At 46.1% G+C, this 16101-nt stretch overlaps 1 protein-coding gene across 7 annotated transcripts in view; it reads right to left on the minus strand.

Annotated features, from left to right (window-relative positions):
- The window catches only part of LOC140427034 (rap guanine nucleotide exchange factor 6-like), a 541878-nt gene extending 532164 nt beyond the window's left edge, over nt 1-9714 (minus strand). For 4 of the 7 annotated variants that reach the window (XM_072512459.1, XM_072512462.1, XM_072512456.1 and 1 more), the window contains exon 1: nt 8916-9714. In XM_072512459.1, coding sequence (XP_072368560.1) covers nt 8916-8984 — 69 coding nt within the window. In that variant the 5' untranslated portion in view covers nt 8985-9714. The remainder of the gene's footprint in view (nt 1-8915) is intronic. The other 3 variants (XM_072512457.1, XM_072512464.1, XM_072512458.1) reach the window with 1 other exon arrangement.
- Between the last annotated feature and the right edge of the window lie 6387 nt (nt 9715-16101).

The following is a 16101-nucleotide window of genomic DNA, read 5'->3' on the forward strand; positions in this document are numbered from 1 at the left end:
ACACCTTATACAATTGCAGCAAAACCTCCCTAGTCTTAAACTCCATCCCTCTAGCAATGAAGGACAAAATTCCATTTGCCTTCTTAATCACCTGTTGCACCTGTAAACCAACTTTTTGCAACTCATGCACTAGCATACCCAGGTCTCTCTGCACAGCAGCATGTTTTAATATTTTATCATTTAAATAATAATCCCTTTTGCTGTTATTCCTACCAACATGGATAACCTCACATTTGTCAACATTGTATTCCATCTGCCAGACCCTAGCCCATTCACTTAGCCTATCCAAATCCCTCTGCAGACTTCCAGTATCCTCTGCACTTTTTGCTTTACCACTTATCTTAGTGTCGCCTGCAAACTTGGACACATTGCCCTTGGTCCCCAACTCCAAATCATCTATGTAAATTGTGAACAGTTGCAGGCACAACACTGATCCCTGAGGGACACCACTAACTACTGATTGCCAACCAGAGAAACACCCATTAATCCCCACTCTTTGCTTTCTTTTAATTAACCAATCCTCTATCCATGCTACTACTTTCCCCTTAATGCCATGCATCTTTATCTTATGCAGCAACCTTTTGTGTGGCACCTTGTCAAAGGCTTTCTGGAAATCCAGACATACCACATCCATTGGCTCCCCATTATCTACCGCACTGGTAATGTCCTCAAAAATTCCACTAAATTAGTTAGGCACGACCTGCCCTTTATGAACCCATGCTGCATCTGCCCAATGGGACAATTTCCATCCAGATGCCTCGCTATTTCTTCCTTGATGATAGATTCCAGCATATTCCCTACTACCGAAGTTAAGCTCACTGGCCTATAATTACCCGCTTTCTGCCTACCTCCTTTTTTAAACAGTGGTGTCACGTTTGATCATTTCCAATCCGCCGAGACCACCCCAGAGTCGAGTGAATTTTGGTCAATTATCACTAGTGCATTTGCAATTTCCCTCGACATCTCTTTTAGCACTCTGGGTTGCATTCCATCAGGTCCAGGAGACTTGTCTACCTTTAGCCCCATTAGCTTGCCCATCACTACCTCCTTGGTGATAACAATCCTTTCAAGGTCCTCACCTGTCATAGCCTCATTTCCATCAGTCACTGGCATGTTATTTGTGTCTTCCACTGTGAAGACCGACCCAAAAAACCTGTTCAGTTCCTCAGCCATTTCCTCATCTCCCATTATTAAATCTCCCTTCTCATCCTCTAAAGGACCAATATTTACCTTAGTCACTCTTTTTTGTTTTATATATTTGTAGAAACTTTTACGATCTGTTTTTATATTCTGAGCAAGTTTACTTTCATAATCTATCTTACTCTTCTTTATAGCTTTTTTAGTAGCTTTCTGTTGCCCCCTAAAGATTTCCCAGTCCTCTAGTCTCCCACTAATCTTTGCTACTTTGTATGCTTTTTCCTTCAATTTGATACTCTCCCTTATTTCCTCAGATATCCACGGTCGATTTTCCCTCTTTTTACCGTCCTTCCTTTTTGTTGGTATAAACCTTTGCTGAACACTGAAAAATCGCTTGGAAGATTCTCCACTGTATCACCATAAAGCCTTTGCTCCCAGTCTACCTTAGCTAGTTCTTCTCTCATCCCATTGTAATCTCCTTTGTTTAAGCTCAAAACACTAGTGCTTGATTTTACCTTCTCACCCTCCATCTGTACTTGAAATTCCAACATATTGTGATCGTTCCTTCCGAGAGGATCTCTATGAGATCCTGAATCAATCCAGTCTCATTACACAGGACCAGATCTAGGACCACTTGTTCCCTCGTAGGTTCCATTACATACCGTTCTAGGAAACTATCGCGGATACATTCTATAAACTCCTCCTCAAGGCTGCCTTGACCGACCTGGTTAAACCAATCGACATGTAGATTAAAATCCCCCATGATAACTGCTGTACCATTTCTACATGCATCAGTTATTTCTTTGTTTATTGCCTGCCCCACCATAATGTTACTATTTGGTGGCCTATAGATTACTCCTATCAGTGACTTTTTCGCCTTACTATTCCTGATTTCCACCCAAATGGATTCAACCTTATCCTCCATAGCACCGATGTCATCCCTTACTGTTGCCCGGATATCATCCTTAAATAACAGAGCTACACCACCTCCCTTACCATCCACTCTGTCCTTCCGAATAGTTTGATACCCTCGGATATTTAACTCCCAGTCGTGACCATCCTTTAACCATGTCTCAGTAATGGCCACTAAATCATAGTCATTCACGATGATTTAGGCCATCAACTCATTTACCTTATTCCGAATACTACGTGCATTCAGGTAAAGTACACTTATGTTGGCTTTTTTACCTCTGTTCTGAATCTTACCACCTCGATCAGTAACCTCTCCTAAGTTATATTTCCTCTTAACCTTTCTCTTAATTTTCCTCGTCATTGAACCCATATCTTCATGTAACAACCTGCAGCGTCACTTACCATTAATGTTTTAATTTCCCGTTTTATTCCTTTTAGTATTCCTGGTCCTATTCACGGAGCTCCCCTCAGTCACTGTACCTTGTACTGTCGCCCTTTTTGATTTTGACTATGGCTTCTCTGCCTTACACACACTTTCCCCCTTACTGCCTTTTGTTTCTGTCCCTGTTTTACTACCTTCCAACTTCCTGCATCGGTTCCTACCCCCCTGCCACATTAGTTTATACACTCCCCAACAGCTCTAGCAAACACCCCCCCAGGACATCAGTTCCAGTCCTGCCCAGGTGCAGGCCATCCGGTTTGTACTGGTCCCACCTCCCTCAGAACCGGTTCCAACGTCCCAGGAATTTGAATCCCTCCCTCTTGCACCATCTCTCGAGCCACGCATTCATCCTCTCTATCCTGACATTCCTACTCTGACTAGCTCATGGCACTGGTAGCAATCCTGAGATTACTACCTTTGAGGTCCTACTTTTTAGTTTAACTCCTAACTCCCTAAATTCAGCTTGTCGGACCTCGTCCCGTTTTGTACCTATATCGTTGGTGCCTATGTGCACCACGACAGCTGGCTGTTCACCCCCCCCCCCCCCAGAATGTCCTGCAGCCACTCCGAGACATCCTTCACCCTTGCACCAGGGAGGCAACATACCATCCTGGAGTCTCGATTGCGTCCGCAGAACCGCCTGTCTATTCCCCTTACAATTGAGTCCCCTATCACTATAGCCCTGCCATTCTTCTTCCTGCCCAGCTGCACAGCAGAGCCAGCCACAGTGCCATGAACCTGGCTGCTGCTGCCTTCCCCTGGTGAGCCATCTCCCTCAACAGTATCCAAAGCGGTATATCTGTTTTGCAGGGAGATGACCGCAGAGGACACCTACACTGCCTTCCTACTCTTGCTCTGTCTTTTGGTCACCCATTTTCTATCTCCCTCAGTACCTTTCACCTGCGGTGTGACCAACTCGCTAAACGTGCTATCCACGACGTCCTCAGCATCGCGGATGCTCCAAAGTGAGTCCACCCGCAGCTCCAGAGCCGTCAAGCGGTCTAACAGGAGCTGCAACTGGACACACTTCTTGCACGTGAAGGAGCCAGGGACAGTGGACATGTCCCTGAGCTCCCACATCGCACACGAGGAGCATGACACGGGTCTGAGATCTCCTGCCATGTCTTAAACCTTCGGTTAAATTCAACAATTACAATTTCCCAAAAAGTAAATAAATAAATAAACAACGAAGAAAAAAATATATATATATACCAATGAAAAGAAACAGAAAAACAGAAATACTACTTACCAGTCACTTACCAGGGATAAAAAGCACTTCCTCCCCACCCAGCTTCGAATTCCCACCTGGATTCAAATTCCCAAACTCACTCTTGGTTCTGTATCACTCTTGGCTGTGTCTTCTCTGGCTCACTGGGAGAACTCACTGGGAGTGAGTTTACAAGTTGCTCTTTTTAAATTGTCCTGAATTGACTCCCCTCCCCCACCTGCTTTTAGATCAAGGTAGATTTAAGTGACTGACACAAACTGCCAACCAGTTATGTGATTGGGTGGGGCAGCCCTTGTTAACCTACACTGCACAATTCTAGTTTAGTTTAATTTAAATTAATTTAAACTCCTTAAATTTAAAAGGAGCTGCCTTACTGATTTGATTCAATTCCCACCTAGATTCAAATTCCCAAACTCACTCTTGGTTTTGTCTCACTCTGGCGGTCTTCTCTGTGGCTCACTGGGAGAACTCACTAGATGTGAACTAAAGACACTGGGGGGGGGGGGGGAGGAGGAGCAATCACTTTAAGCTGTTTTGAATAAGTAGTTTTATGTATAATAAGGGGCTGTTTCTAAAGTTAACTTTGTTGTATTGGGAGCTGGGTGGAGGTTTCTTTTCCCCCACTGTTTGTTTAGTGGGAAATGTGATGTTTTGAATGTAGTCCAAGCGGGGGAGAGGAGGGAGAACAATTGGGAGATAGTATGTTTGGCGCCGCCATGGACAGGAGCGATCAGGTCAGCTGACTCACGGATGCACATTGGAGGGGGGGGGCGAGCAGGTGATAAGCTTGATGTGGGGGGTTGGGTTTCTGGCACTGGGGCATACTCGAAGCTTAGAGGGTTTTGGCAGGGGTTCGCTAAGGCTAAAACACAGGTGGTGCCGAGTCCAGAGGTGGCAATTTTTGGTGTCGGAAGAGCTGGGAGTTCATGGGGCGAAGGAGGCTGACGTCTTGGACTTTGCCTCCCTGGTAGCCCGGAGACAGATCCTATTAATGTGGAGGGACTCAAAACCCCCAAAATTGGAGATCTGGGTTAGTGACACGGCTGGATTTCCCAGTCTCGAGAAAATAAAGTTCACCCTAAGAGGGTCAATGTTAGGGTTCGCCCGGTGGTGGCAGCCGTTTGTCAATTTTCTCGGAGATAATTAAAATGTCAGCAGAAGCAGAAATCCAAGGGGGGGCGGGGGGGGGATAGACTATTGCTTTATTGGTGGGGGGGGGTGAAGAATGTGATGGGGATGGAAATGTTTATTGTATCATGTTTATGTTGCCGTTATTATTATTATAAAAACTACGAATACCCCAATAAAAATATTTTATTTTAACAAATGGTTGTTGGCAGGGAGGGTGGAGGATTATGCCCCATGAGTGGTTGCAGAAGATCAAACAGACTTTGTGAAGTGCAGGCATCTCGTGAGTAATATAAGAAGGTTGGTGAATGTAGTGATATATCCGTCAGGGGCTCTGGTACCGGAGGTGCTGGTGTCCATGGACGCGGAGAAGGCATTTGATCGGGTTTACTGGTGGTACTTATTTGAGATTTTGGGAAGGTTTCGGCTTGGGTCAAGAATTGTTGCATTGGTACGGTTGCTATATGTGGCACAAGGGCGCGTGTGAGGATGAATAATATGAGTTTGCGAAGCTTTGACTTACACAGGGAAAAGAGGCATGGGTGCCCGCTGTCGCCATTGTTGTTTGCGCTGGCCATGGCTCTTAGGGGGTTGGCGTAGTGGTGGGGATTATGAGGGGACAGAGGGAGCATCGGGTGTCGCTCTATGCCGATGACCTGCTGCTGTATGTTCCGGATCCCCTGGAGAGAGTATGGGAAGGATCATGAGCCTGCTGGGGAGGTTTGGAGGGTTCTTGGGGTACAAACTAAATATAGGGAAAAACTAGGTCTTCCAGGTGAATGAGCTGGGAGAACTGGCTAATTTAGGGGGGGGTGCCATTTACAGTTGCGAGGGATACGTTCAGGTAGCAAGGGAATGGACAGAGGTCCATAAGTGGAACTTAACAAAGCTGGTAGAGGAGGCCAGGAGGGGGATCTTAGGATTTGGGATACACTGAAGTTGACGTTACGGGGAGGGTCCAAGTGCTTAAAATGAATATTCTGCCAAGTTTCTTGTTTATTTTTCAGGCTCACCCGATCTTTATACCAAGGGCCTTTTTTCGGAAATTGGACATGATCATTTCGGACTTTGTATGGGCGGGGAAGAGGTTGAGGGTCAAGAGGACCCTGCTACAGAGGCAGAGGGGGGGGGTGGGGGTGGCGTTGCCAAACCTGCTTTATTATTACTGGGTGGCGAATGTGGATAAGGTGCGGCGGTGGTGGGGGGAAGAAGAAGTGGTAGAGTGGGTTAGGATGGAGGAGGAATTTTAAGGGTGTCCAGTTTAAGGGCTAGGGTGATGGCAGCGATGTCAATGGCGCTGAGTAGGTATTCAGGGAGCCCAGTGGTGCAGTCCACAGTGAAGATTTGGAATTAGTTGAGGAGGCATTTTAGGGTGAAGGGATGTTGGTGTTGATTCTCGCACAGCGGCATTTTGAGTTTGAGCTGGGGAGGCGGGGGGGGGGGGGGGTGGTTTCTGCAGGTTAGAGACTTGCGCAGAAGGTCTGGAGGGGGTTCCCTAGGTTGCCAGGATATACCCTGCTGGAACGACTTCTACTTCCGGATGTGGAAGGAGAGGGAAGAATTGGTGATATATCAAGTGGTTGGGGGAGCAGGGAGGAGAACGGGTGGTGAAGATCAAGGAGAAATGGGAAGGGGAGTTGGGAGGTGAGATCAATTGGGGAGCACGGAGTGAAGCACTGCATAGGGTAAAAGGGACCTCCTCCTGTACAAGGATGAACCTGATACAGTTTAAGGTGGTGCACAGGGTGCAAATGACTCGGACGAGAATGAGTGGGTTGTTCCAGTGGGTAGCATACGGGTGTGAGAGGTGTGGGCGGGGGCCAGCGAATCACGCTCACATGTTTTGGGGTTGTGAAAGATTGGAAAGATTCTGGGCGGGAGCGTTTGCAGTTCTAGCAAGGGTAGTGGGGGAGGAGGTGATCCCAGACTCTTTGGTGGAAATATTTGGGGTTTGACGAGAAGCTGGAGCTCATGGCGAGGAGGAAGGCCGATGTCGTCTCTCTCACTGCACAGCAGCAAATATTACTGGGGTGGCGGTCAAATAGCCACCGAGGGTCATGGTTTGGTTGGGTGACCTGTACAACTTCTTGCGGTTGGAGAAGGTAAAGTAGGGAGTTATGGTGCTCTGCAGAGGGGTTTGAGAAAAGGTGGGGGATGTTGGTGACCACGTTTGAGGAGCTGCAAATTTAAATTAAGGAATGACGTGAAAAGCATTTGGATGACAAAAGGAAAGTGTAACGCACTGCGCATTCAACTACTTCAATTATAATATGCACCCTAAACATATAGGAGGCTCTATGCAAATCCTGGCACCACCTATTTTGCTTAACTGGCATCAACTCATATCCCATCATTAAGTCTGTTAAAAAAAATACCTAAAGGAGACATGCATGCCTGAGGAGTCATAGAAAAAGCTCAGGTGTGGTGCCCTGAGTGTGTCTATATAATATATATATGTTTCTGGAACATACCTCTTCATTCACCTGAAGAAGGAGCAGTGCTCCGAAAGCTAGTGTTTGAAACAAACCTGTTGGACTTTAACCTGATGTTGTAAGACTTCTTACTGTGCTCACCCCGGTCCAACGCCGACATCTCCACATCATAAAAACACATGAAATAGGCGCAGTAGTAAGTCATTCAGCCGCTCGAGCCTGCTCCATCATTCAAAAAGATCATGGCTGATCTGTTTGAGTAGAGTTCCACTTTCCCTAACCTTTGATTCCGCTGCCTAACAAGAGTCAACCCTTGCTCTCAGAGCAAAAAATATTTAGTGACCCTGCTTCCACCACCTTGTGAAGCACAATTCCAAAGTCACACAACCCTCAGAAAGACGACCCCTAATTTTAAAAATGCCTCCTAGTTCTGGACTCATCCACAAGGGTAGACACCCTCTCCATATCTACCTTGTCAATACTGTTCATGATCTGTACTTCAATCAAGACACCCCTCACTCTTCTAGTCTCCAGTGGAAGCAAGTCCAACCTTTTCAACCTATCCTCATAAGATAACCGGCTCATTTCAGCTATCAGTCTAGTAAACCTCCTCTGAATCACGTCCAAAGCATTTACACCCAGCCTTAAATAAGGAGACCAAAACTGCACATTTGAACTCAAATCATTTATGGCATTATGAACTGCAATGTCATCAATTTGTAGTGCAGCCTCTGCCTTTGGTAGAGAACACAGGAATTCAATTCTGTACCACAATCTTGAGCCAATATGATTCAATTCTAGATTATCTGGGATTGGAGTTACAATAATTATGGAAACGTTAACCATATCCACCAAACCATCAGAAAAGCATTAAAAACACAACCTGCGGTGTTTATCACAATATTATACTAACTTCTCATTGAGATTTGGAAGCATTAATGTCACACAGGAAGGCTGAACTACTAGCATAACACACACACACACACACCTCATCAGACTGACATATTTTAAATAGACCCACACCGAAGTAGCCACCCCCCACCTACATCAACAAGACAATTTATGTTCTTGTAAGTAATACAGATAAAATAAACTAAGTATCGTGGGTAAAACTGAACATTTCTGTTTGAACAGAATAAACTCCCACCACCCAAACTTATTTCGCACGTCTAATGAATTGCTTGTAACATTTTGGCTTTCATAGTAGAGCTCCTGAATTCAGCATGTTGCACAAAGAAACGAAAATACATACTCTTTAAAACTTCCAGGGCTTGACTAGTTATTTTTTTCGTTTAGATCGAGTGACTATTTTGGAAACGGTATATATTTTTTTTCTCGTCAAACACTGAATGCGCTCAATGATTGACTCACATGAAGAGCACTCGGTGTGAACAGGGTGTTTAAATGCGTGTGGGAACAAGCTTCGGAAGACGAAATCTCCACCCTTCCCAAATCGGAGAGAAAACAGATTTTATGTCGGCACATAAAGAAACCAAGGCGGAGGGACACTGCCTTTAAATGGGCAGCGTGTGGTGCCTAAAGCTCTCTCTCTCGCTCTGTCGGTCTCCAGGAGCAAAGAATGGTTCAAGCAAAAAGCAAAGTAAACTTACACTGACAAACAATAAACAGAAATTACCTGCTGGCTTCTTTCCGAAGGCTTTTTCATCAAAACTTGTTTGAAAAGCTGGTCCACGTAGGAAGTCATTATTTCCTCAGGAGTTGTAGACTCCCCTCTCAGCTGAAACACATCTCCCAAGTTTAAAAAAGAAATCCAGGAATCCGGCCGCACGTCCAGATCTTTATTATATATCCTCCAGGTCTCCTGCAAGCCAGTCACTCAAAGCTCAAACACGGGGGGGGGGGGAGCTGCAAACTCCATCCGGCCCGGCGGCACATCTTCTCTCCCTCCGAAACAAAATAAACTTCTTTTTTTAAATCACCTCTTTTCCCTTCGGTGACTCGGGGGGGGGGGGGGGAAAAAAGAGGCGAATCTCCCCCCCATGGGAAGTCGAAGTAAAATAAAAGGTTGTTTTCCTTTGGGTCAAAGTTCCCTTTTCCCGGTCCTCCTCTTTTTTTTTTTAAAACACACCTTTTACATGATCAAATATTACACACACGCCCAGACGCCCACATTTTTGTTTGGGTGGGGGGTTGTTTTCATGACTCTCCCTCCATGGTCTGTCTCTCAAACACCAACTGCCAACTTTACAAAAAAGAGAGAGGCGACTTGGCTGGGCGAGTGGGCGCCGCGCGCTCCGGGCTGCTGTCAATCAAGCGGCGGCGGCGCCAACAACATTCCCCCAACTTCACCCTGCTTAACTTTCCCCGGCAGCCACTGTAGTAAACGCAGGCTGTCCGTTCGCGGGCATGGTTGGAAGTTTCCAGCTGCGGTTCTCTCTCTCTCTCTCTCTCGGCGCAAAATACCCCACAGGCTCAGTACCGACTTTAGTGCAGCGCCAGCAACAAAAAAAGGGCAACGCCTCTCGCGAGAGGCGCTCACTCCTGCAAACAGCAGAGACACGCATTCTTGTCATCTTTGGCTGAGAGCGAGCGTCAGATCAGGTGTGATGCCTGCCCTTGGCCAGTATGTCCCCTTCTGAGGGGACCGTGAATTGGTGCAGGTAGCGGCTGAGTGGTATCTTCACTGGACTAGTAAACCAGAGACTTGGGTTCAGATGGTGAAATAAAAATCAGGAATTGTCAATTTTGTTTTTAAAAACCCATCTGGTTCACTGGTGTCCTTTAGAACAGTGTTCTTCAAACTCGGGGGCGCGACCCGCGCTCGGGTGGGTCCCGGGCGTGTGTCGGGGAGGGGGGGTCGCGGAGCCGTCCTTCGCGGCGTTCCCGATCACGCAAATCCCCGCGCAGGAGCCGGCTTTTAATAACGCCGGCTGCAAGCGGCCTTTAAAATGACCACGAACATGTAAAAAAAATTTGGTCGTGCGCGAAACTATCCGCATGCGCGCCGATGATCTGGCGCACATGCACAGTGCGGCCGCTATGTTTTTTAAACGGTCGCAGCTTTTTGTTTTACAAGTTTTGTTTTTTTTAATTCATTTAATTCATTTATTTTATTCATTTAATTTTTTTTACAAGTTCGGGGGGAGTTTATTCATTTCATTCATTTATTTTATTCATTTTATTTTTTTTCATTTATTTTATTCATTTTTTTTTACAAGTTCAGGGGGGTTTTCATTTATTTTATTTTTTATTTTTTGTTACAAGTTCTGGGGGGTTTTATTTAATAAAATTTTATGGAAAAAAATGCAGTACTTTGGACAGATGGAGACTCAATACTTTCCGACACCGGACGGCTTCACCTTCATCCAACAGTTTCCATTGGGGAGCGTGTACGAGGGCCAAAGGGACTCAAAACCATTTCCTCCATTATTATCAACAGCAAACAAGGTAAGAGAAAATGGTGGGTCACGAAGGTCGGCCAACGTGGGTCGCGAAGGTCGGCCATGTTGGGTCGCGAAGGTCGGCCGGGTTGGGTCGCGAAGGTCGGCCGGGTTGGGTCCCGAAGGCTGGCCGGTTGGTAAAAATGGGTCCCCGGAAAAAAGTTTGAAGAACACTGCTTTAGAACATACAGTGCAGAAGGAGGCCATTCGGCCCATCGAGTCTGCACCGACCCACTTAAGCCCTCACTTCCACTCTCTCCCTGTAACCTAATAACCCCTCCTAGACTTTTTGATCACGAAGGGCAATTTATCATGGCCAATCCACCTAACCTGCACATCTTTGGACTGTGGGAGGAAACCAGACACCCGGAGGAAACCCACGCAGACACGGGGAGAATGTATGAACACCACACAGACAGTGACCCAGCGGGGAATTGAATCTGGGACCCTGGCGCTGTGAAGCCACAGTGCTAGCCACTTTTGCTACCGTGCTGCCCTTTAGGGAGGAAATTTGCCGCCTTTACCTGGTTTGGCCTACATGTGACTACAAACCCCACAACAGTGTGGTTCATTCTTAACTGCCCCCTTAAGGGCAATTAGGAATAGGCAACAAATGCACCAGGAACTCCAATGAATAAAAAAAACAATTCAGTTAACAATTCAGTTTGAATTTCAATCGAATCTTGGGACAAGCAGACAGCTTAAGGGCCTGCCCTGTCCTGTCCACTCTACGCACTGGTTTTGTCACTGAGAAAGGGAGAATAAATATTCCACCACACCGGAGATAACCCAAGTCATGCCATAAATTCAATCCTCCCATGTTCTGGCAGCATTCTGCCTGGATGCCAAATCTCACCTCTGCAACTTTTCTGAAAGGGGCTCTTTGGCATTTAAGTGTTCAGACACAACTTATTTTTTCTGGTTCATTTGAAAAGTGTCACTGCAAATAGAACGTCTTTGAGCCTTCTTTGTTTTCTACCGATGTGGTGCTGCAGCAAGTTGAAGCATCAGCATGTGGCCCAGAAAGTGGTCAGCTGTAAATTCACAAAAATACTCTCGTGAGCTGCTGATCACAGACACCTACATCATTGTGGGAAGTGTGGTGGCATTTCACATAAAGCTTGTGCATTTTGGTTTTTAAAAATGACCTATTTTGACATTCTGCCGATATAGAAAATGAAGCAAAAAAAATCATTTTTTTAAAAATCTAACACAAAACAACCCGGGGCCTAATACCATTCAATATGAGTTATTAAAGTGAAAGTGCAGAAAGACACATGACTTGTCATAAGACTTGTACACAAACACGCAATTTGCACTATAGTGAACTTAGAATTTATCGAGGGGGTTTGTGAGTGCTGATGGTGTGAGCTCTTTTTTATTCATTAACAGGATGCAGAAAGTACTGGCAAGGGCCGCATTTATTGCTCACCTCTAATTGCTTTCTTGAAGACAACTGAGTGACCTGCTCAGCCATTTTAGAGGGAAGTTAAGAGCTATGCGCATTGCTGTGGGTCTGCTTTGGAGTCATATAGGGCAGACTGAGTAAGGATGTCAGGTTTCCTTTCCCAAAGCAACTTTAGTGAATCCAGTGCTATCTTTATGACAATTCAGTAATCTCATGGCCACTATTACTGAAGCTCGCATTCCATTCCAGATTTATTTAATTCAGTGAGTTTATATTTTCCAGGCTCCCAAGTACCATGGTGGAATTTAGACATGTGTCTCTGGTTCATTAGTCCAGGCTGGACCACTAGTCCAGTAACATAACTGATACGCTATTTTCCAATGGAGTCAGCAAACATGTGCGTCTCCCCAACAAAATTTCACGTTGGATACTCTGGTCTAAATCTTAGTGTCAGGCCAAAATGTGGGTCCCAAACCCACACTCAAACCAAAGAAGAACATGGTAGCGTGCCTCAACGACTACCGACCGGTGGCCCTGACATCTGTTATCATGAAATGGTTTGAGCGGCTAGTCATGAGACAGATCAACGCCAGCCTCCCTGATGATCTCGATCCACTGCAGTTCGCCTATCACCACAACCGGTCTACAGCAGATGCTATCTCCCTGGCCCTACATTCAGCACTCAAACACCTCGACAACAAGGACACCTACGTCAGATTGCTATTCATCGACTATAGCTTCGCCTTCAACATTATTATCCCGACAAAACTAATAACCAAACTCTGCAATCTTGGACTTGACCCCTCCCTATGCAGCTGGATTCTTGACTTCCTCAGCAACAGACCAAAATCTATCAGGATAGGTAACAACACCTCCTCCAAAATAGTCCTCAACACCGGGGCCCTGCAAGGTTATGTGCTCAGTCCTCTACTGTACTCCTTATACACACACGACTGTGTGGCAAGATTTGACTCCAATTCTATCTATAAGTTTGCGGATGATATGACTGTGGTGGGTCATTTCTCAAACAACGACGAGTCAGACTACAGAATGGAGATAGATCACTTGGTTGCATGGTGTACCGAAAACAACCTTTCTCTCAATGTCAGCAAAACCAAGGAACTGATCATCGACTTCAGGAAGCGTAATATGACACACGCCTCTGTCTACATCAATGGCTCCGCAGTGGAGATGGTCGATAGCTTTAAGTTCCTGGGGGTCACTACCACTAACAGACTGTCCTGGTCCACTCACATTGATGCAACAATTAAGAAAGTCCAACAATGTCTTTACTTCCTACGGGAGTTAAAGAAATCGGCATGCCTGCATCGACTCTCACAAACGTCAAAAGACGTGCCACAGAGAGCATCCTATAGGGCTGCATCACAGCTTGGTAAGGCAACTGGTCGACCCACGATAGCAAGAAACTGCAGAGTGTGGTGAACTCAGCCCAACGCATCACACAAGCTTGCCACCCTCACATTGATTATGCGTACGCCTCCTGCTGCCGCAGGAAGGCAGACAGCATTGTTTGAGACCCTCGCAACCAGGCGTTGCCTTCTTCCAGACTCTTCCACCAGGCAGAAGATACAGAAGTCTGAAGACCCGTACTTCCAGACTTAGTTACAGATTCTTCCCCACAGTTACCAGACTCCTCAACAACTCTCCCTCGGACTGATCTGTTCCCTGTAAGACACTATTCACGACGCTCTATGCTCTGTATTTGCTTTGTTATTTTGCCCTTGTTCCAGACTGTAATTAATTAATTATTTGTCGATGTACTATGTACTTTTTCGCATTCACTGTAACTATCTACTATTTCTTTTTGTCTACTGTGTACGTACTGTGTATGTTTCCTTCGCCACAGAAAAATACTTTTCACTGAACTTCAGTACATGTGACAATAAATAAATCAACACTTGCTGGCAGCAGGAACTAACTCAATGACTTTACTGCAGGTGGGCTTCAGATGCTGCAGGCCCAATCAGCGATCAGGAAGTTCTGAAGTCTCAGCAGGCATCACCGGAGGAGATGAATGCTGCTGATGCAATATGGATACCTCATGAACACTTCAGAGCTGAGGCCTCATCCCTCAGACAAATTAATAAAATTAAAAATTCAGGACAGTCAAGTGCAAACATTTCCGGAGGAATCATTGGGGCCGCTGGGGCTGCCGTTCCTACCACCAGTTCCATTGGCTCCCTGGGCTGCCACAGGGCCGTTACCTCCATGAAAGTGGCAGTCTCTTCAACTGGCAGGAGGAGTGCCATGCCATCAGCAAAATGCGAGCACTCCTGCTTGACGGCTCTATGAGAGGATTTAATTATGAAAAGTGGCTGTCCACCTCAGTGGCAGCAGGATAGTGACGGGCTACAATTCCAACATGGCTCCCAATTATGTTACCAGCCCTCCATCTCTGTTGTTAAATGTGGGCCAGTCAAATTTACCTCTTTATTGACACACACTTCAGCTTGCACATCTTCACTCAGGAAAAGAAATACTTTTCTGACAGCAAAATCCCAATGTAGTTATGCTCGAGGTTAGTGAATAGTCTTGTTCCATGAAATAAAAACAGAAATCACTGGAAATACTCAGTAACTCAAGCAGCATCTGTGGAGAGAGAAACTATGTTAGCCAAACCTGCTCAGTATTTTCGCATTTTCTGTTTTTATTTCAGATTTCCAGCATCTGCAGTATTTTGCTTCTGTTCTTTTTTTAAAATGTAGAAACTTTCTCTTCCAGGCTCGGAATGTTTATTGTTTCAATTAAGGTTAAGTATGTACAGGTAAGGCGGCATGGTGGGGCAGTGGTTAGCACTGCTGCCTACGGCGCTGAGGACCCGTGTTCGATGCCGGCCCCGGGTCACTGTCCGTGTGGAGTTTGCACATTCTTCCCATGTCTGCGAGGGTTTCACCCCCACAACCCAAAGATGTGTAGGTTAGGTGGATTGGCCACACTAAATTGCCCCCAATTGAAAAAAAATAATTGGGTACTCTAAATTTTAAAAAAAGTATGTATAGGTGGGGCTTTGAGGTGAATGGGATGTGCTGAGCAGATGCACAAAAGGTGGTTCTCCTCCTGAAAACGTGGAATTAGGCACTTTAAGCTCTAAATAGCCTGCTACAATCAGGGGAAAAAACACCCTTCACCTTCTTCCAACAACACCGGATCTAGATATGCCGAGCAGCAGCAGCTGCAGGGGCCAAAGGGACAGAAATGACAGCAAACGCCTGGAGAGACATATCAAGGCCACACCTGACCGAGAGGGACCACCAGGCCATGCACAGAGATCCCCCTCCCAACGAACGGATGGAGGGAGTTCCTTACAAAGAAACTCCAGGAGCTCAATGAGGCAACGGTCACGGTGGTGATGGCAGATGTTATGTTTGGTCCTTTCTACTTCACGAAGGAACTCACCAAACACTTCGACTTGTCCAAACCAGAATATTTTATTTAGTCTTGTGTGGGAAGATATCAATCTGATGCAGAGCATGTTATCATGGAGTTTGCTAACTACTCCTCCAGAACTTGCACCTAGCATTGACCATTCACCTGTACCTCTTATTACCCTCTCAATCTTCTTCTGTAGATGGCTGGATGTGTCATCTCGGATTCACAGCTCACATGACCTTCGTCTAGAGACCGCATGCTGTTTCTGTACCGCCACCTGCTGATTGGAGGTCGCACACCAGACAACTATGATAGAGCCCATAGGCATATCACCACAGCAGAGGCACTGATCACCCTGGGATGGCTGGAGACCCGGGACATAAGAGAGCTGGAGAACGCCTTGACTGGTCAAAGTGACTGGATCGCCGTATTGGAAATGAAGATTGCAAGGGCTGGGCGGAATTCACCAGAGCCAAGGCAGCCTTGTGTAAGAACGGTGTGAAATTTGGAATGCTGTACCCACCCAAGATCTGACTCGCCTTCCAGGGCAGAGAACATTACTTCACCACACCGGCGGACGTATTCGTCCTTAAACATGGGCTGGAAAGACAGCAGCGGAATGA

Source organism: Scyliorhinus torazame, chromosome 7, assembly GCF_047496885.1.
Source record: "Scyliorhinus torazame isolate Kashiwa2021f chromosome 7, sScyTor2.1, whole genome shotgun sequence".
Classification (NCBI taxonomy): domain Eukaryota; kingdom Metazoa; phylum Chordata; class Chondrichthyes; order Carcharhiniformes; family Scyliorhinidae; genus Scyliorhinus; species Scyliorhinus torazame.